At 41.8% G+C, this 21,400-nt stretch overlaps 4 protein-coding genes across 4 annotated transcripts; 2 read left to right on the forward strand and 2 right to left on the reverse strand.

Annotated features, from left to right (window-relative positions):
• The first annotated feature begins 266 nt into the window (after window positions 1–266).
• On the forward strand, window positions 267–1,813 carry K441DRAFT_647919 (uncharacterized protein). Its single transcript, XM_067646872.1, has 2 exons — window positions 267–1,238; window positions 1,284–1,813. The coding sequence occupies exons 1-2, from the start codon at window positions 331–333 to the stop codon at window positions 1,516–1,518; spliced, it is 1,143 nt and encodes a 380-aa protein (XP_067497354.1). The 5' UTR covers window positions 267–330; the 3' UTR covers window positions 1,519–1,813.
• An 877-nt stretch (window positions 1,814–2,690) lies between these two features.
• Window positions 2,691–5,806, reverse strand: K441DRAFT_709195 (HCP-like protein). Its single transcript, XM_067653834.1, has 4 exons — window positions 5,727–5,806; window positions 5,526–5,666; window positions 3,504–5,465; window positions 2,691–3,362 (listed from the first exon to the last, which is right to left on the reverse strand). The coding sequence occupies exons 1-4, from the start codon at window positions 5,764–5,766 to the stop codon at window positions 2,953–2,955; spliced, it is 2,553 nt and encodes an 850-aa protein (XP_067497355.1). The 5' UTR covers window positions 5,767–5,806; the 3' UTR covers window positions 2,691–2,952.
• Window positions 5,807–6,038: 232 nt separating this feature from the next.
• Window positions 6,039–8,747, forward strand: K441DRAFT_709196 (MFS general substrate transporter). Its single transcript, XM_067653835.1, has 4 exons — window positions 6,039–6,729; window positions 6,877–7,295; window positions 7,419–7,577; window positions 7,707–8,747. Exons 1-4 carry the CDS (start codon window positions 6,528–6,530, stop codon window positions 8,640–8,642), a joined length of 1,716 nt encoding a protein of 571 aa, XP_067497356.1. The 5' UTR covers window positions 6,039–6,527; the 3' UTR covers window positions 8,643–8,747.
• Window positions 8,748–9,569: 822 nt separating this feature from the next.
• On the reverse strand, window positions 9,570–10,915 carry K441DRAFT_682362 (uncharacterized protein; the record flags this gene model as incomplete). The annotated part of the gene is made up of 2 exons (XM_067651563.1): window positions 9,570–9,689; window positions 9,767–10,915. 2 exons carry the CDS (start codon window positions 10,913–10,915, stop codon window positions 9,570–9,572), a joined length of 1,269 nt encoding a protein of 422 aa, XP_067497357.1.
• Window positions 10,916–21,400: the final 10,485 nt, after the last annotated feature.

The raw sequence follows: 21,400 nt of genomic DNA on the forward strand, positions 1-21,400 counted from the left end.
CTTTGCTGAGAACCTTTTCGATAGCGATCCAAACAACGTTAGCACAAAGCCTCTATTGCTCTCACTTCGGTGAAAACTGAAGTCAGTGTGAGTGACCGAATGGCCATCGTCACAGAGAAGAATAACTTGTAGGCGTTCGAATATCAATCATTACATTCCAGAACTCTGGTAATATCTAGCCCGAACGGGATTTAGTAGCGCTGGCAGCAACAGGGACATTGCTACGTCACCCTAAAAAGCCCGCATCGCCGCCTAGGCACCGCCCTCGTACTCGCTTTTCTGTCCAGCTACTTACATCGTATCACTTTGTCTTATCACCCCAATTATACGATGCCCCAAAGGTTGCCTAGAACAGCTAGTGAATGGGCACGAGAGGTCAAAAACCATGGATTATCTGATGGAAACATCCATAACGTCCTGGAATACAAGTCGACGTCAAAGATAGAGTTTGAGCGATATCTCTGTCTCAGAGTTATATGGAGGGTCCGGAAGCAGGCTTACTTCAAGCCGTCTGACTGGCTTCCTGGTGACGCTCTCGTCAAAGCCGAAGAATTCTTAGGAACCATGACATCCTGGTCTAAATACTTGGATTCGATGGGCAAAACGCTGGCTGGCGCTCCTATTGCAGACGTTGGCACCTTCACCCTTGCCCAATATTATCAATTACGGGTTTACGAAGATATAGACAAGGACCATGGAAATTACGAATTGCCAAAGATTTTTCCAATAGCGGGACGGACCAGTTCCAAAACGACGGAACAGACTGAATTAGCACCGACTACTCCGACACGGTTATCCGGAAAGAAGGCCAGCAGAGTGGTACTAACAGATGACTCTGGGGAGTTAGACAGCTTCTGTCCGGGCTCGGAAGAGAATCTGATATTTGGACCGTGGCACCCCCTCACAATTTCAGCTACAAATGACGAGCTGAAAGTAAACATGGCTCTCGTCTTCTTCCTTAACTCAACTACTATGCACCATCCAGACGTTCGAGCGGACTGGAAAATGCACAAGAGATTTTTCAAATTTGGCAACCTGTTCGAGGCAAGCACAGATGGGTACCTGGAAAAAGGCCAGTCCGGCGAAGTGGGTGCTATTTTGGAAGTGAAAGCATATATCAGGGAAGATAATATACTTCAAATTCAGATGCAGGAAAGTGCTCGAATGGCGGCTTGGATATTCGCAAATCCCGATGACGGCGAACTGCATCGTTCGGCGAGTGGAAAAGAATCGACCAGGTGAGAATTGCCCATTTTTCTCGGGTGTCGTGCTAACCAATGCAGGCGGTTGCTTATATCTCAGGACAACCACGAGATATATCTGACCTTTGCGGAATACGATGCAGCGTACGTTGAATACCTTAGAGACAACGGCAGTCAGGACTCGTCTGAAACCGCAAAGCGTCCGCGATCATTTATGAGAATGAATCAGTTTGGTCCATGGGACACGACTATTAGCGAGCACATGAAGCAACTCGGTCATATTGTTTTAGCCTTCACCATTCAGCAAAGCCATTGAGAAACAAAATCGGAATCTGGGCAATTGCTGGATATGGCGGTTGGGAAGGCTGAGAATAGAAGGGACGATGATTGGTTCGAAAAAGGCATTAGGAGTCTCAGAATCACGTAGGTAGCGTAATATCTAATAACAGGAATAGCCGAATATCTCCATTTCGATCAATTGGCTGCAGCGCTGCCTAAGTGTTGCATGTTCACTGTTATCATCATCGTTGTAGGGCGCAGTGCCTTCTACTTCTGTACTAGTATTCGACAATTAAATGAACTGTCGCCTTGCAATTGAATTGCTAATTATGCCTTTACCACGGCTTCCGTAATCCTTCAATTACCTCCTTCCACGCTTCTCTTGCTCGTCCGACTCGTGCCCTTTTATTCCTGTTTCCTTGCCGTAGCAGCCTGCTCTACCATGGCATTCCGTAGACATCCCTCTTTCCCCGTTCTAGTGAGCTTTTTTCAGCTACCGCCTGCGCTGCTTTATCGCCCAACTGGGCACTAAGTGCTAGCTAAGTGTTTCCAAACACAAGGGCCTACGAAGCAGGTTTGAATCAAAACTCCTACACAAGGCTGCGCTCAGAGCTCCAAGCCTCTTCTTGCCCTTTTTGTGTCAGTCACTGCCAGAGTTGTCGTAGTTGCCTAACCCGTACACTAGAGCGTCGGTTCATCTGAACGTGGCATATCAGGGAAGTAACCTCCATTTCCTGATGCAGGTGCACCGTAAGGTCTTTTGCGTTCTAAATAAAAGACTCGTAGTTCTCGATTATTATCTGAAGCTGGCTCGTCGGGTCAGGTACTCCAGCTGCGGTAAGAAGAGGGCGGCGGTAGTCACGGGAGGGGTGCGGCTGCTACGACTTGGGCGCGTTGGGCGCGACGACGAGATAACGAATTGGAATCGGGTAAATTGGGCAACCTAGTCTTCTTTGCAGGGGTTAATTTAGTTATTCTAGCCATTAGTAATAGCTAGGAAGGATGCCGATGTTGCTAGAATCAAGCTTAAAGTAGGTGTATATAGGCCCAATTACCCAGCGCGCGCCTATATAAAATCCGAACCGTATACCAGACCTTCTCACGAAGGTCTAGGACTAAAACAGCCGCTGAGTCACCAATTTGCAGGCGGTGCGGCCCGTGCGCTTAGCGGCATATGGATATTACCCTATCCACGTCGATCTCTTGTAAGCCAAGTATTGCAATTTTAGCCTCTGCGAGAGTTTCAGCAGCAGGTGATCATGAACACGTGATTTGTAAGCTGAACAATTCAGAGCTTCATGTTACACCATACAACATACATACACAAGCGGGACGCATTGATCCCTTCAACAAACATCAAAAACGGGCCCAAAACACCTTCCAATGCTGCTCTCATGACCCTCTCCTGCCCCCAAGCCTTTTCCCTACTAATACCGCTCAAAAAGATAGCCATAGTCACGAGAAGAATAGCTCAGTGTCCTACACCGCCGACTTGCCAATTCAAAAACTCCGGATCATTCGCCTGGGGAAACACGCCTCGGTCCTCCTGCTGTCCCTGCTGCTGCTGTCCCTGCTGCTGCTGCCCCTCTTGCACTTGCCCTGGCCCTTGCCCTTGTTGTCGCTGCTGCTCTGCCCTCCGCTGCCGCCGTGCGCGGTAGTAGACTAGGAAGGCTAGAGCAGCGGTGAGCGAGAGGATGATGAGGCTTTCGAGAATGTCGGAGTCGATATCCTCATAGTAGTCGTCGTCGGCGCCGGGCATGTGGCCGTCGTGGCCAGTATGCGTGCCGTCGTAGTCGTCGACCTCCATGTTTTCCCATGCGGCCGCGTCAGCTTCTAGGAAGGCGTGGATCCATTCGGCGAAAGACCAGTCCTTTTTGGGTGCTGTTGGAGCAGTGGTTAGTCTGAAGCTTAGTGAAGAGATGTAGAATCGATTGAGATGGGGGATGGGATAATATGAGAAGGTAGAATGAAGAGATACATGGGCGGAGGTAGAGAACAGTGCGGAAAAGTAAGATGACTTACGTCGATCATCTTGAATAGAATTAACACGCCCATTGGTGACAGTGTTCCACCAACTTCGCAAGCGTAGCTTGTAGAGTGATAACAGTACGGGAAGGTATGCCTCTCGAGGGTTGGTTTCAAGAGCCTGATCGTAGAATCTTTTGGCAAGATGGAAATCCTGCTCAATGCCAATCCCATTTTCGTGCATCCAGCCTAGATTCCACATAGCCTGAGCACTTTGCAGCGTCTCTGCTGCAGCAAGATAACATGCAGCGGCCTTTTCCTGGTCAGGAGGTGTGCCAAGGCCTTTGAGATAATAGTCGCCCATTTTGACCATAGAGTCGATATTCGATTGTTTAGCGGAGCGGGTCCAGTAAATGAGTGCAGGTGCGGCATCTCCAACCAGAGATACCTTTTGCTTCACGAATGGAATGAACGAACTCAAAGTAAAGCGTGGCTTGACTTGGTCAAGAAGGTAAGCAACGTTTGCTTGCCCGATTTCAAAGCCTTGCTCAGCGGCCATCATATAGTCGATGAGGGCAGTCTCAAGATTACCGTTTTCATAAGCCTCGTTTGCTTCTTGAAATGACGAAAGAATAATTTCTGCTTTTTCTGCCACAATCTTGTAGTACGCAGCTGCGATACCACAAGATTTGTCGCGGCCAACGCCTTGATTGCTGAGCTCAGCGAGGTAATAGTATGCTTCAATGTGGCCGTTGCGAGCTGCGAGATCGAAATATCTCATAGCTGTTGGGACATCTCCTTGGTCAAGAAACAGAGCCCCAAGCCTGACCTGCGCGACAGCAAGATCCTGGTCTGCTGCTGGGGCGAAGTAATCTGCGGCTTTGACAGGATCCTTTGGCACCCCTAGCCCATGAAGATACATCAAGCCCATAGAATATTGAGATAGGGCATCTCCGTTCGCAATACCGCGTTTGAACCATGTCTGGGCGATTGAGAAACTTTGCTCCATTCCCTCGCCACGAAGGAACATGCGTCCAAGATAACCCGCTGCTTTCGAAGCGAGCTTTTCTGTGCCAAGCGGTACATCGGATTTGGTTTTCCCGTCCCTAGTCCAATACATTCGGGCCAGCTCAAGGAACCGCTTTTTTGCGGAAGCGAGGTCTCTTTTGAACGCTCTGGAGCCGTCGTAGTGGAGTTTTGCAAGGTTGTACGTGGCTTTTGGATCGCCTTTTCTTGCCATCAAATCGAGATATTCCAGGACATCATCGAAGGACGCGTGGACATCTGAGTTTGGCCCTCCTTGTTTGGCGTTGGGTCCAGCGCTGCTAACGCTTGCTCCCTCTCCATATACACCCCCCTCATCATCCGCAATTCTATACGAATCCTTGACCATGGAATATCCACCAGGAGGCCCTGACCTCATATATCCGATAGCCTTGTCCGCGACCTTTTTATAATGAAAGACAGCTTCTTCACAATTCCTTGGCGTTGCGATTCCAGTATGATGCCTATACGCGACTGTCATTTCTGATCGAATATCGCCTTCTTCCGCAGCCAATGTGTGATATAACATTGCTTTCGCCTGATCTTGTTTCACAGCACCTCCAATACCGGTCGCATACATAAACCCAACCATGCTCTGGGCGGAGCTGTTCCCATTCAATGTAGCGAGCTCGTGGTATCTTCGGAAGGCCTCAGAATAGTTTCGTGGATGAGTGAAGTTACCGTAAAAGTTCATTTCAGCGAGCACGAATATCGCGTCCGGGTTCTTCAGAGCAGCCGCATCTTCCAGCAGCTTAACAGCTTGAGACAGGGGGGGGCTGAGTTTCTTCGACTGTGGTTTCGAAGTGACAAGATTCTGTTGCGGAGGACCGTTCATGAAAAGGAGGAAGAAGAGTTCTTTGACATAATATGCAGTAGTCCCAAATACTCCCGTGGGCTTGCTGAATCGAGAAAGATGGTATGTTGAAGGTCGAATCTTGCGAAGGATGGCTGTGGCTTCTTGAACAGCGGAGGCACCTATGAAGAATATAAATATTTTATCAATATAAACTGTGATAATGTGGATAATTTGCCCACCGTCATTGCGCGGTTTGCTTCCCCAGCCATCGTCTAATATCGAGTGATGTCCTAGAGGCTTCTGTGTTCCGTCCCCTCTCACTGAACGCTCATATGCTTGATTCTGGGCAGATGTCACAGCGACGAAGATATATAAAACCACTGTTATGTGTCGGCGCGTTAGTATCGCCTCTCTTGATCGAAATGGGGAAGTAGACATACCGAAAAAGAGCGGCACGAGCCGCAGGGATGATTGCTTCATAATGGCTTAAGCTCGACTATCCAGTCAGTCGAAGAAGTGGGCTTCATTTCGACATCTGCTATGAGGTTGACATGTACGCGATTACTCAGGATAGAAAGATGTAGCGATGCGAATATATCGCGTGGAAGATGACACCTTTTGTCCAGCTCGGCAAACATGGAGCTCCACCAAAGAGGCACGCCAAGGATAAGAGGCGATTAAACTGCACATAAACTTACCCATAAACAGAACAAGAACTCGTGGTTATCGTCTCTAACTAATTCCCTTCGATACTAAGCTGTCACATGCTAAGGTCAAACGATTCTCAATTTACCTCTTCAGCCAGCGTTTTACTCGCAAAGAGGTATCGGACTGCTTCAGCGTGCCTGTTCTTTATTACGCATCCGCCACATCCCTGCGTCATCTCTTTCTACATTCGAACACGTCCATATAATTTCTTAGCCCCAGTTAAACCCTTCTCAATCTTTTCAGGCTAGCATACCTGAGACTGTGGCAGAGACAGTGAAGGAAGCCAGTTTGATCTATCCAAAGATTGAAATTTGAGGTGCTGAAACCGCCCTAGCCTCAAAAGATTCGGACCAGGTTTGGTCCGTGTACAATCTCCGATTTCTAAGCATATCAACAACGAACTACTTCGCAGCTAAGCATCATGATACTTAGGAAATACTATCTTCCTCCGCTCCACTCTCAAAGAGCCAATTCATTATTATACACCAGATAATACCTAAGCAGTGCTCGGAAACCATTTTACCACCTGGCTCATGGCGGAGCCTAGCAGTACCAACTCGGAGCGCTCTCCTCTCCTGCCGCAATTACCCACTGCTAGTATATCCTCTGCATCAAAGCCTTCTGGAGCTCTAGCGAATCCAGAGGTAACGCAGCAGAATGATACAGCACCGACGATTTCAGCCTTGAGAGGCACCTTGGTTGTGGTATCGATAGGGGTACTCATTTTCCTTCAAGGTAGGTCTCAGGGCGAAATAATCTTCATTTCGCTACTACTGAATATTTCTACTTTTGCCAAAGAGGCGCCGTTTTCCAAAAAATAGATTACATTCAGACCTTTTATATTTGGTCTAATCTGAATGGATGTCGCTTACGCTTTGGTAGCTACCAATATGTCAATCCTGACAACGACACAATCAGCAATTGCGGCAGACTTGGATGCATTTGAGGAAGCAAGCTGGCTTACTTCTTCCTATTTGATTGCCATATCTAGCATCGCACCTTTATCAGGCCGATTATGCCAGCTCTTCTCGCCCCGTTTATGCATGTTCGTGTCTACGGTAATAGTTTGTCTCGGATGTATAATTACATCTATATCACCCTCATTGGCAGTGTTTTTACTTGGCCGTGCTGTGACTGGCACTGGCGCCGCTGGTATTATGATAGTAGCCACAATTATCGCTGTTCAACTGGCCGGTGCCAAACGGAGAGGCTTGTATATTGGACTCATCAACTCCAGCTTGACGGTTGGTGTTTCATTAGGTGCTGTTATTGCTGGAGCCTTAGAGCCTAAGTTTGGTTGGGTATGTCGCTATTATCTTCATCTCCTAGAATTTGTGGACGAGCACAAAATATTTCGTCTCATTTTGCTTCCCTGTGAAATCCGTTTAACCAAGAGGTAGATGATAAGCTAATCATTGTAATAGAAAATCCTTTTCGGCATCCAAGCTCCAATAAGCATGATAGCAGGCCTTTGTGTATTGTTCGGTATCCCAAAGAAATACCTTACAAGCAATAGCGAGTTTGCTGGCTTCTCGCTGCGGCAGAAGCTCGCCAGTATCGACTATTTCGGAGCCGTGAGCCTTGTAAGTGCACTTTCAAGCCAGAAATTCTTCAATCTGTGCACTACCTGCCTGAACCAATCTATATATCGACCCGCCTAAAATCATGCCATTTCGATACCTCATTAAATGTCAATCTAACGCACCCGGCAGACCTCGACAATACTCCTCTTCCTACTCGGCCTTTCAGGTAGACACATAATGCCCACCCCTATCATTCTATCATTCCTCCTCTTCCCCCTCTTCATCATCAACGAAACACGCACAGCCAAATACCCCATCATTCCCGTCACCATCCTGCGCTCCCGCGGGACCCTCCTAACCTGCCTCGCCACCGTCGGCTTCATGATGGCCCGCTGGTCCGTCCTCTTCTACACGCCGGTGTACGCACTCGCCGTGCGCGCCTGGCCTCCCGCAGTCGCAGGCAGCATCCTCATCCCCACGAACCTCGGCTTCGGGCTCGGCGGCATCCTGGCTGGCGCAATCCACATCCGGCGCGCAGGCAGCTTCTACGCGCCCAGCCTGGCATCCATGGCGCTGCTACCCGTCACGCTGCTCGTGCTGGCGCTGACGAGCCTGCCCACGACGCCCGCGGCGGGCTACGTGGCGACAGTGTTCTTCAACGGCCTGCTGACGGGCGCCGCGCTGAACTATACGCTCGTGCATATGCTGCATTTGACGCCGGGCGCGGCGCATCCGATCGCGCTTTCGCTGCTCGCGACGTTCCGTGGTTTTTCGGGCAGCTTTGGCAGCGCGATTGGGGGCGGGTTGTTCATGCGGATCTTGAGTAGGGAGCTGGAGGACGGGTTTGCGGAGGCGGGGCTGAAACATCGGGAGGATTTGGTGAGGAGATTGATGGGGAGTCCGGCGCTTGTGAGTGGATTAGAAGGCAAGGAGAGGGAGGTGGCAGTTGGTGCGTATGTGGCGGGTATTAGAGCACTGTTTTTAGCAGCTATGGGGCTATCGGTGGNCATGGCGTTTATTCAAGCCGGGACTGGATGGAAGGGGGTGACCGAGGAAGGAGAGATGGGAGAGAGGGAGGTAGAAGAGGAGGTGGAAGGGGAGGAGAGCTTGATTGTAGGGTCGTAGACTATCCCTTAACCCGTTGAAATTCGTCCAATGATGATCAGCCAATTAAAGTATCTAGATTAGCGACACCCAACGAAATCTACAAGGGGGTAACATGAATAGCTCAGACGCCCCCCCTGCTTTTTTGGAGAGGAAAATAAGCGAGCCCCGAGTAATATAGCAGGGCTAGGTTATTTTGTGTACTATACTAGCAGGGGGGGCGTCTGAGGCATTGATGTTACCCCCTTGTAGTCGTGAACTTAAGCGACCTTAGCGTAGGACTCCAACGGGTTAAGGGATAAAATTAATTGGTAGAAGTATGTTTATACAATCATACGTCATTTCAATGACGTTAATACGTACCTAGAAATAACATTGTTTCACCCAGAGTTTCTACTTTTGACGGGACAACCTATATCTAATTGAGATGTTCATGTGTTTTCCGCTCTTTAATGAAGATCTGAGGTTGTTAGAAAGCATGTCTAGAGTGCTGCGAGCTCCTTACTCGAGGGAGGTGTGCGATTGGAGGCGCGAGCAGCGAGTTCAACAAGAAATTATCAAGAGTCTACCCTCGCGGACGAGTCTAAATTCCCACCTAGGTGAATGCATGGTATGAGAAATTCATCGAGCATGTCTTCGTAACTTGAGCCATGTAATTGACTAGCGTATCGACCCCAATAAATATGCATGTAAGTCTAACATTAAAAATTTAAAACCGGAAAATACAAGCTGGCTCGTAAATAGGAACGAAAGGCTCTGCAGAAATAGACCGGCAGTTGCTGGGATGATCATAACATATCTATGAGAGGACAAGAGAAATCATCAGGACTTGTTGAAGTACTACAGGTAAGATGATTGACCAATCCTCTGGCACTATGTGCCAAACACATTTAGTTGTGTTTATGCTGAGTACCCAAATCCCCTAGTCTAGATAAAACGGTCTCCTACCTATTCCCAAAAGTTCTTCCACTCATTCTCGATCATCTGGATCTGGCTGAGCGTCACTGCAGCCTGTACTTCCATCTGCGATCCTTGATTCCTCGATGCGTTCACTGCCGTGAAATCGGTCTGTCATGCCATACGAAAATCAATAGGTCAATCTGACTACACATCTCGAGACAATCAACTAGAGTGTGAAGACTTACAGGACGAATAACACCCGTCGTAGCCTGCCAGGTCAGGGCACTATGCATCGCAGTGCTTGCCTCTATCAACATCATTTCATTATGATACTTCGCCTGCATTTTCTGCTGGTGGTAAGTCAGTGTCAACTGATCCGCCTTTTGCGTGAGCTCCATCTGCTTCTGCTTTCGCTCCGTAACCTTCTGGCGTAACAGGCCCGCATCTCCGGTTGTTAGCGAGTCCTGCCAAAATTGACGTGTGCGTGGGGAATACAGCTGGCACGAGAAACCGTCAGGCGGAATAGACGGCGCGGTGCTAACTTGCCTCGCGAGCGGAGCCTCATTTCGCACTTCGGAAAGGATAACTTCGGTGTAGCATTCTTGGCAGACAGTGAATTCGGGCACCGAGGACGGCATCGAGTAGCATCCCACGTTCTTGACCGTGTTGTTCTTAGGACATTCGGGCAGCAAGGCGTATTTCTCTATGTACTCGGCTGCGGGCGTAAGGTCAAGGTAGCCTGTTTTCAGCGTCCTTTCGGCAACTTCGACGATCTGGTCGATGTAGCTCAGCGATCTCTGGCTGTTAGGGACCATTAAATCGCAGGTCGCTGGACATGAGGCGCCGCCTGCCGCGGCGCCGAAAACGCCACGCATAGGAGGGAGGATGGTCTCGATATGAGCGATGCAGTGGGAGCAGATAGTGAGATCTTCTATAAGTGCACCAGTCCTAGGATTGGGAAGACAAAACCACCGACGCGTTGCCGTCGGTTTCTCGCCTGCCTGCTCGGCCTGGCTATTTGGACACGGACCTTCTGGAACTTGGATAGCAGCAATCATGCCAAGAAGAGATGCGTCTGGAGCAGACTGAGAGAATAGCCACACCCAAGCTATGTGTACCCACAGATTGCTGAAATCGCATTGGGTCGCCATAGTTTCTGGCTTCGGCGGCGATCGCGAGAAGAAGCGGGCATACGCGGTTGGTTTGATAGATGTGTCGAAGCAAGTCAGACATATGTCGAAGTTGGGGAATTGCTGTGGCCCTGAAATCATATACCAATCTTGATGGCCTGTAGCATACTGAGAGCGCGGGCAGTCAGCGAATGGCGGAATTTCCGGGGTAGCTGCTGGTGCTGACCCTGGCATATTCGATGCCGCTGGGCGCTGCAAAGGCATGGTGTTGATGAAGAAATGAAGTGTACTTCTAATTTGACGCTGAAAAGATAACTCCCAAGGAAGCTTCTTGCGGACAGGTTGTAAAGCTTTGGAGCGTGAAGCGTCGAAGTACTTTTCCTGCAGGCTTCAGCTTCAGCGCTTCCGCTGAGTCTCGACCTTCTGCGCAGCGTTGGTGACACGAGCCCGAGGTTCCACCCCCCAAGGCTGCCTAGCCACTTCCATGTCAGTTCTTAAATGCGTGCGATATCTGATGGGGAAGGTGATCCGCATAGTCAATGTGCTAACTACGATTCTTGGGCTTGGAAATATTTACTTGATTTGCATTAAGATGAAAGTAAGCTTTCTGAAAATGCTTGATTCAGGATCGTGATCCCTTCGGGGGGCCAACTGACTTCGAAGAAGTATCTGGGAACGGGAATTAAAAGCTTTGAATATCGCAAAAAAAGAATTTGAGGCGCAAATCCAAGGGGTCGAAGAGAGGGATATCCTGAGTAGACGGAGATGTGTGGCTGGAGGATCTGGAGTGCGCTATTTTAAGAAGCAGGCTTGCATCAATACGACGTTATCTCAGTAAGCGACCCAGACGGTAATCGCAATTCCCTAGTACCTAAATAGTATAGCTTTATAAAACCCCTACTAACTTTATAAAACCCTGCTAGCGTTATATTTTAGAATAACTGTCTTGGTTGTCGACTTAGTGTCACGGCGACTCAGTCAATCGAGACTCTAGCACTGTAATACAACGAGCGCAAACCCGTACAATTGGTAGTCTATTAAGCCGAGGAGCAGAAGGTGGTCGAAAGGACACGTCTATATTGCATAGGCCAAGCCTTAAGCGAACCCCTGACTAGGCTTCGTAACGGTGCCGTTACACTTAGTAGAACGCGACGCTACTAAAGAGTAATACATCTCTACTAGTTGACTAGTTAACTATTTTAAAAGGTAATCGATTATATTTTAAGGGCCGCCTTATTTATCTATATACTTATTTATATATTTTAGCTGCGTAACGATCGATTTTTAGTGTAACAACGTTCAACTTTTAAAGCTCTATATGTAAGGCACATTGCCAGGGCGTACGGTAGGGAGCAGGCAAGCCGAGCATGAGTCACANNGAGAGNCGATGGAAGAGGACGATATGGTAATGAGGGTAGGCAATAGCCTAAGTACAGAGAGAGACGAACCGATGAGGAGGGAAGGGCTGTAAGCCCAAGGGAGCTTATAAGGAGGTGCCAAAAGATCCCTTACACTATAGCTCTATAGAAATCGTAAATTAAGTCTATTTTTTTGGTATAACAACTTACAGAGCTTAGAGACTCTTATAGGGCGATTTATTAGGTACGAAACCTCTATAGGAGGTTGATTTGCCTATTGCGACGACTTTAAGCTAAGGTAGGGGCTACCACATCAGCATCCTAGAGGCCTCCTAGCAGGATTTTTATTTTCCTAATCGTCTTAGTCGAGGGATTAGTTAAGCTCACCTGGCTAAAAGCTCGGCTTACGTGTCTGATACTGCCGATCGTGCCGGGTAAAAGGGGCTAAGCTTATTACTGGGTGAGCTTAGCGAAACCAAAAGTTGGATAAACTTTTATTTAATAAGACGACGTTTTCCCACTAATTTTACAACGTAAGCGACTCTAAACTACTATATTAAAATAGGTTAGTATAACTAAAAGGAGTTTATAATATGTTCTTAATATATTTTAAATAATATCTTGCCTAACTTTATATATTCTATTAATTTTCTAAAGCTATAAAATGGAGATAGTTTATTATAAGGGTACGAAGAGGCTTTAGAGTAGATTTAAAGGAATATAATATATTCTATTTAAATCTAGGGGTATAGCTTTTATAGAGAACAAGACGTTATATAAAGAAGAGAAAAGAATAATAAGAGAATCTTATAATTAAATAGTTAGGAGTTGTTACGTATAATAAAGCCTTATAGGAAATACTACGGTAGACTTGTTAATGGGCTAGGTATATAGGTATAAAATAGTTAACAACGTAAATATAACTGGTAGAGTAGTTGCCTAATAGATTAACTCTAATTATATTCTAAGATTTACTATAAAGAAGAGAAGCTATCTATAGAGGCTATATATCTTTAAATATATAACTCCTCCCTATAGTAAAGGTTTAGTACGTTAGTACATTAATATATTAGTACGTCGCGTTTATTACGGACCTTATTATAATAGCTTATATAAATGCCTCTAAACTAAAGCTTGTAGAATGCTATATTACGAAAATACTAAGCTAAGGAGAAGGGAAAAAAAGGGGTCGCTAGGACCGATGTAAATAAATATATAGGGTAAGCCGCTAAGGCGCTAGCTCCGGGCGAGCTAATTACAGGTCGGTAGAATATAGCAGAATTTAGCAGGTAACGTGCGATAGCGCCGTTACATTACCCCCCTCTTTAAAAGAAAGCCTACCCTTAGGCTTAGTTAGAAATAGGGTAGCACTAGGCTTATAAATATAGGATTACAAAATATAAGATAAGGAGATAAAGGGGATATAAATAAGTGCGTCCGGACTAAGTATAAAAGGCAATTATAGGCTAAGTAGAAGCACTAGGCTAAAAAGAATAGCTACTAAAAGTCTTAGCACGGATCTGGCTAATTAGATAACTTTAACCAGTGGTTAAAGTTCCTAGATATCTGAAATTTTATAGTACTAGTAGAAAACGGCAGAATATAGCAGAATTTAGTAGTCAGCTGTATTAGGGCTTTGGGGCGTTTTTATCCCTATATTCTTCCGGTAACTTATTATCTTTATTATACTAGTATTCTATCTATTTATCTAGGTACTTCGGAGGTCTAGGCGTATTAGGGTATTAATTATAGAACTCTTTAAGCTTTTAGGGGCAGCCTATAAAGTTTTATATAAGGTACTAGGTTGGGTTTAGATTATAGCCCTTTTATTAGATACGGTATTTTAATATTCCCTATACTATCTTATAGGCTAATATTTTATTAACTTCCTATTTATTATTACTGTTTACTTAAACTAGTTATAATAAAGCCTTATAGCAGGAACTACGGTAGACTTATTAATAGGCTAGGTATGTAGGTAAATAAGAAGTCAACAACGTAATAATAACTAGTAGAGTGGTTGCCTAATAGATTAACTCTAATTATATTCTAAGATTTACTATAAAGAAGGGAAACTATCTATAGANACCGTACGTTCTTAAATATATAACTCCTCTCTATAGTAAAGGTTAAGTACGTTAGTACGTTAGTACGTTAGTACGTCGCGTTCCTACGTTCCTATATTCCTATATTCCGAACTTATAACATAACTAGCCACGTAACTTAGCTACCCATTATCCTATAGCTTAATTAGTTCCAGCGCCTCCCGTATTATCTTAACTAACCTGTTTATATCTGTCCTTAGTAGTTGCACTACTGCTAATATAAGGTCCGTAACACCATCTCCCTCCTCTTTATCTTCGTCCTTAAAGATATCCCCTATCTCTAAGTCGTCTATTAGAGGTATAGCATTCCCATCTTTAATTTAGTGACCTTTATTATTCCTAATGCCTTTTATTAGATCTTCTATGTCTAATCGTTATAACCAGCTGGTAACGTTTATTCTATTACTTAGTAAAGTTATACCGTCCTATTCTTATTATGCGGAGAAGAAGTTAGTGTATATTGCGATCGTATCTCTATCTAGTTGCTAACTGTAAGGGATATTATTGCGGACACCTCGGGTTGCCCTTAGGACAACCCCCGGACGCCCCTTGAATGGTCGCCGGTTACGTGCCAGAGGCACGTGCCCGTAGTATATAGTCTCCACGATCCCAGAGGCCTTACCTCCTCAAGGATTCGTCTCTCTCACCAATCTATCCTGTTCCAATCGTGTCCTTATAGCCCCCTGTCTACAAGATCCCCTTATACTAACCTTCTTCCTATACTAAATATACGCGAGCGAATATACGGTCTTCCTATAATATTTAATCCATCTTTAACGCTAAGTATACGTGTCTTATTATTTTTTATAACCGTCTAGTTCCTTATCTAATCTCCTCTAGGGTCGCGCGTATTAGTAGCGGCTAAAAGACTAGAGAGTAAGCTAGCCGAGGCTCTAGCTAAAGTTTAGCGTCGTTTTAATAAAGCGTCTTAGGCTCTAAAAGCTTAACTAGATGCTTATACTCGCCTAAGCCGTCTAGTAAAGGTTTATAAAAAGGTACGCTTAAAAGAGCTTTATTTAGTAGAGTAAGGTCTATTTAAGCTTAAGGCTAAGGAGGCTAAAAGGGATTTTAATTAAGAAGAGGCGGAAATAACTAGTACGCTAGTAGTAGATCCTCTAGATAACCTAGCTTATTTATTACCTTTAACTAATTTCTTTATCTTTAGCTCCTTTTTAATATTACCTAACCTATTTTCTTCTAATACTCCCATACCTTTTCTATAGCATTCTTTAGGTTTTATAGTAGTTCCTAGGTAGTCTTATTATAGCCTATCTACTTAACCTTATACTATGTTTCTTTATTAATATCCTTATAATTAATAATCTTTAAAACTTACTATTCGTCTTCCTCTTATCCTCTGTACGTGTCTACCTTATAAACTAATAGCTTAATATTTCTATATACTGGCTCTAGCATCGCGATATATTATATAGGGTAGATCTTCATCTTAGCTAGTAGGTTTAACTTAAATGTAACCAGTGAAATCCTTTAAATAATCTTAAAAGGTCTTAGTCTAACATAGTCTAACTTCTTACTTAGTCGTTAACTCTTAAAATTTTTATATAGTAGCCACACTTTATCTCCCTCCTTAAGATCTGGTCCCTTAGATCTCTTAGCATTATAGTACTTTTTTACTAATTCTATAAGGTCTATATAAAGATTCATTAGTGTCTTTATTTTTTCTTTAGCTATACTACTTATTTTCTTTACTTATTATAGTAATAACGATATTTTTAGCTTATATCTATAATTTGCCTTAAATAGTAATATGCCTATTCCTTTTTATAGTGTTATATTATATATAAACTATATAATTAGTAGTAATAATACCCAATTATTTTGTGCATAATTAATATAATGTCTTAGATACTGTTCTAGCGTCTAATTTAATCTTTTTATTTAACTATCTGTCTGTAGGTAATATACGGTAAAAGTTACTACTTAAACTCCTTACTCTGCTAAAAATACCTTCTAAAATACTGCTATAAATTTTAGATCTCTATTTAATATAATCTTGCTTAGTGCTCTATATTTTATAAACACTTCTTTTATATAGATTTTAGCGACATCTTCCGCTAAGATTTCTTCTGTGCATGCTATAAAGTAGCCCTATTTAGTTAACTTGTCTATTATTATTAAGATCGCGTTATACTTTTATCCGGTAATAGGATCTCTTAACTTTAGTAACTTAATAATAAAGTCCTATAATATAACCTCCTATAGTCTTTTTGGTATTTTAATAGGTTATAGCCCTCTATATAGCTTATGCCTTATTAGTTTATTCCTTTAGTAATCTAGATACTCCTTTATTACTCTTCTTATAATATTCTAGATTCCATTAATAATATATTTTTCTTAAAGTCTTAATACTAAGTGTTACGGACGCTTTAAGTACGATGTTACGACTACTTAGAGAAGAGTTGGAAGAAGCTAGTTAGTTGATATAAGCACGGTCTAAGATGGAGCCGGTGGAACCATGTGACGAGGAATGGTAGTACGAGTTACGTGAGGTGATCTGTGTGATCTGTGTGATCTATAAGATCTGTGACAGAGTAGATAGAGTATATGTACATTACGTACGAGAAGGATTTCATAGGAGTACGGTTGTGTATTTAAGGACCCTTAGTCCCTACCTAGATAGTTCCTTCCTTATAGTAATTCTCAGAATATAATTAGAGTTAATCTGTTGGGCAACCACTCTACCAGTTATTATTACGTTATTGACTTTATTTAATACCTATATACCTAGCCTATTAATAAGCCTACCGTAGTACTTGCTACAAGGTTCCGTTACATAATTATTACTATAGTTACGGTTTAATAAGTCGAATAATATGCTACTAAAAGCAGCCACCATAACGCTATTAACGGCGGCAACTACTTTAAGGTTAGGAGGTGACACTAATATAGCAGATACTAACTTATAGCAACCTATAACGGTCGGATAACTATAAGAGATAGTTAACTAGTTAACAGAGAATAATGTGATACTTAAATAAAGGATTAACGGGATAGGAGTAGTAAAGGTTAAGTTACCTTTAATTAAGAGATTCTTAGGGGAGAGATTAAAGCTTAAAGGATTCCTTACGTAAATGCACTTTAAGGTTACGTAAGAAGGAGTAAAGTTATTAATACCTATAGATTGGATAGCATATATAGAACTATTCCTATTAAGGAGGGCATTTAAATAGTTCGAGCTTTACCTTATAGAAATATAAGTAAATAGAATAATAACTACTAACTAAGACGTATAGTTTATGTTCTTAAGTTAGGAGGGGTTTATAGAGCGACTTATATAAATGTTTGGAGATCCAGAGGCAGTAACCACGGCGGAAAAAAAACTCCAAGATATTATGCAACGAACCTTAGTAATTAAGTATATAACGTAGTTCTAAACGCTAGCTATATAAGTTAAGTGGAATAATAGGGCGCTTATGGTATAGTATAAATAGGGACTTAAGGCTAAAGTCTAGGATATAATTATTTTAATAGAAGATACGGACACCCTAAGGGATTTAATAAATTAAGTAATTAAGATTAATAATAGGATCTTCTAAAGGGAACAGGCTAAAAGAGGTTAGGATAGAGTTCTATAGTTATATAAGGCGCAGAGCACGTAATAACAAAAGCTAAGTTAGAAACTATGGTATGGCGTAGAGCTAATAGACCTAAGTGGTACTAAAGAAGCCTATAAGAGATAGAGTAAAAAACTATAAAAACCTAGAGGTTAAGGATCTAGTGATTATAGGATTAAGGAGTATAGGCTAAACTAGGGATCTTATTAGCAGAAGACGTTTAGGCGGACTCTATAATAGAGTTAGTGGTTTAGAAATAGAGCTTATATAAATTATAGGAAATAAGGTTATTTTATAAGGGATTATAAAGATAGTTAGAGTTACTATGCAATAAAGGGAACTAGACTAATAGTAGAAGACACACATGTATAAAGGGATAATAGTGTACTGCGAGGAATAAAAGAGTGTTTAATTAGAAGTTTTGTATTTTATTATAATAACGCATACCGAGTTTATAAGGACGCTAAGTACGGCGTAAGCTATTGGCTATAAGAACCAGAGTTAAGAGGACTTAAAGGGACTCAAGAGTTAGATAAAGAATAAGATTAACTCTATAAGCTGGATTAAGATATTATAATAACATGCGGATAATAATTAGTAACAATAATAATAGAGTTGGAGTATTTATTAATTAATAGCAATAAGGATAGTAAAGGAACTAACTAGGGGTATCTAAACCTTAATAACGTAATAGAAGTAGAGACTAAGACCGCCATAGAGCAAAGTTTAGTAACGGGTATTATAATACCGTTGGATATAGCATCTATTACTTTATAAGACGGAAGGAGCAATATCTAAAGACGATTAAGTAAGCAGATAACTGCTAGTGCTAGCTTACCACTTAATAAAGGCAAAAGGCCATAGGCTTAAGATTCTTAAGATGAGATAAGAGATGACTAAGATTCTTAAGACGAGATAAGGCACACCCTAGGACCCATAATGGACGAAAACCGATGGAGTAGGGCAGCGGCTTAGTTTAAGAACATATAAATAAGCTTGGGATAAGAGTTTCCTACGGCATAAGATTCTTAAGATAAGATAAGTGAGATTTAAGACTCTTAAGATGAGATAAGAACACTATAAACGCCTAGTTAGACTAAGGCGGGAGCTAAGCTTAAGCTAGAAGCAAGCTCAGAATTAAAGAATCTAAGGGACTAAGAATTCGGAGTACGAATAAGGACACCTATAGGCAAGAGGCAAGGAGCTTCTTTATAGATTAGAGAATCTGTAATATAAATAGTAGTTAGATTAGAAGACTAATATATAGACCTAAAGGACTTACTAGGGGAACGTAGTATTTAGCCTAAAGATTAAAAGTTTAATACCAAGATTAGGAAGTATAAAGACTTTAAGGATCTACTTATAAAACGTAAAATAAAAGAAACCATAGAGGAATTTAGAGTAAGAATTACCTTATAGTAAGAATAGAAACTAAATAAGAGATCTAGTATATTAGGACATATAAGGGATAAAGCGCTAGTACGAAAAATTACTAATAGGTTAAAAGTAGGCATACTAAGAGCTAAGTGGCTTACTAAACTAGAATAAGAAGAGGATTTAGGGATTCTAACTAGGTTCGAGGAACGATATACTAAAGGTTGTCACAACGTAGTAATAAAGAGATACTTCTTTATGGATAGACTGTATATACTTAAGCAGCTGTACTAAAAGTAGTATAGGCAAAGGCATAATAACGAGTGGGAAGATTTCTATATATAGTTGGACGAAAAAGTTGTCTAAGACTACCCGATTATAGAGAAGGCTATAACTTATATTAAGGGAGCCTTAATTATAACGTTAAAGGATCTAGAGGAGTAATTAGAGGACTAGAAAAGTAAGAGGCGAATCTTAGTACCTATAAACAAAATCGCGACGCTTAGATTAATATAAGAAAGGTTTAAACTTAAGGATAAAGACGAGCTAAGAGTTAACCTAAAATATTAAGCATATTATATACTATCGTGGATAGCATACGTGGATAATATATATAATATATATAGAGCACCTAAGGACAAAAATCGGAAGTATTTAATAAGAATGTATTAGATGACGGACGAGGCGAAATATTAAAACGCTAAGTATATATATGGTTGGTACCCTATAGAAGTTTAAGAACAAGGGGACTTAATACTTTAACTAGAAAGATTCCTTATGGAAGAATGCCTAGATGGACAATAGTAGTAGGAATGTCTAGAAAACACCTATCTATAGTATATTAAAGATAAAAAGCGAACTAAGTATTGGCCTAAGTTAGACTAAGTATAAACCAGATTAAGTAGCTAATAGTTAGGAAAAGTAGAGGCCTATAGGACCAGAGGGAACTAGTGGTAGAGCCTTAGACCCTTAAAGGAATTTAAGGANNNNACCTAAATTTANAAGTTAANTAGTAAGATTAANAGTTTAAGGCATTAATAGATAGTAGAGTAATAAGGAACTATATCTTGCTAACAGCAGTTAAAAGAATAGGGTTACTATATAGACAGAAGGAACACCCTTACCTATTAGTAACAATTTTAGGAGATCTAATAGCCTATAGAGGAGGCATTATTAATCTTAAAATAGGACCTATTTAGCTAACCATTAAAGGAAGACCAGTTAAGATGTCTTTTAATATATTACTATTAGGGAATAATAAGGCAGTATTAGGAATGCCTTAGTTATAGGAATATAATCTAAAGATCAATTAGATTATAGGTTAGGTTAATATTAGAGATACTTAACGCCGTAAGATGTGATAATAAGCTAAGTTGGTATAGTACTAAGTAGGAGCAACCTATAAGGAAACAGAGAAAGGACTAAGTTATGTACTAAAGAGATACTATAAGTACGGTAAAAAACTATAGTTACTAGAAAGTAAAAAGCTATTAAAGTATATAGTATGGGACTATAAGATAGAATTAGAACTAAGAATAAGTCTAAGGTTCTTTCCAATCTATAAGCTTACTAAAGAGGAAGGTAGAGTATTTAAAGAGTTTATCTAAGAAAACTTATAAAAGGGATATATTAGACCATCGCAGTTATTAGTAGGTTATCCAGTACTATTTATACTAAAGAAAAATAGCAAACTAAGGCTGTGTATTAACTATAGATAGTTAAATAGCATCACTAGGAAGAATAGGTATCCTTTACCCTTAATTAGCGAAATATAAGACAGGATCGGTAATGCGCAAATCTTTACGAAGATAGATCTAAGATAGGCGTACTATTAGATTAGGATTAAGGAAGGCGACGAATAAAAAGCAGCCTTTAGGTTAAAGAAAGGACTATATAAACTATTAGTTATGCAATTCGGGCTTATAAACGCACTAGTAATATTCTAAAAGCGAATTAATAATGTGTTAAGGGAATACTTAGATAAATTTATCATAGTATATCTTAACGATATTATTATCTACTTAATAACTAAGGAAGAACACGGAAAATACGTTGAATAGGTCTTAGAGAGACTATAAGAAGAACAGATGCTAGTAGCAATTAAGAAATGCGAGTTCTTTACTAGGAAGACCGATTTTATCGGATTTATTATTAAATTAGGCCAACTTAGCATAGATCTAAAAAAGATTAAGGCTATAGTAAATTAGCAAGAACTAGAGAACATTACGTAGTTAAAATTGTTCCTAGGGTTTTGCAATTACTGCAGAAGGTTTATAGCGCAATAGTTAAAGAATATTAAGCCATTTACGCGGTTAACAAAAAAAGAAGAACTATAGG

The sequence above is a fragment of the Cenococcum geophilum genome, assembly GCF_001692895.1.
Source record: "Cenococcum geophilum 1.58 unplaced genomic scaffold K441scaffold_79, whole genome shotgun sequence".
NCBI classification, from domain to species: Eukaryota; Fungi; Ascomycota; class Dothideomycetes; order Gloniales; family Gloniaceae; genus Cenococcum; species Cenococcum geophilum.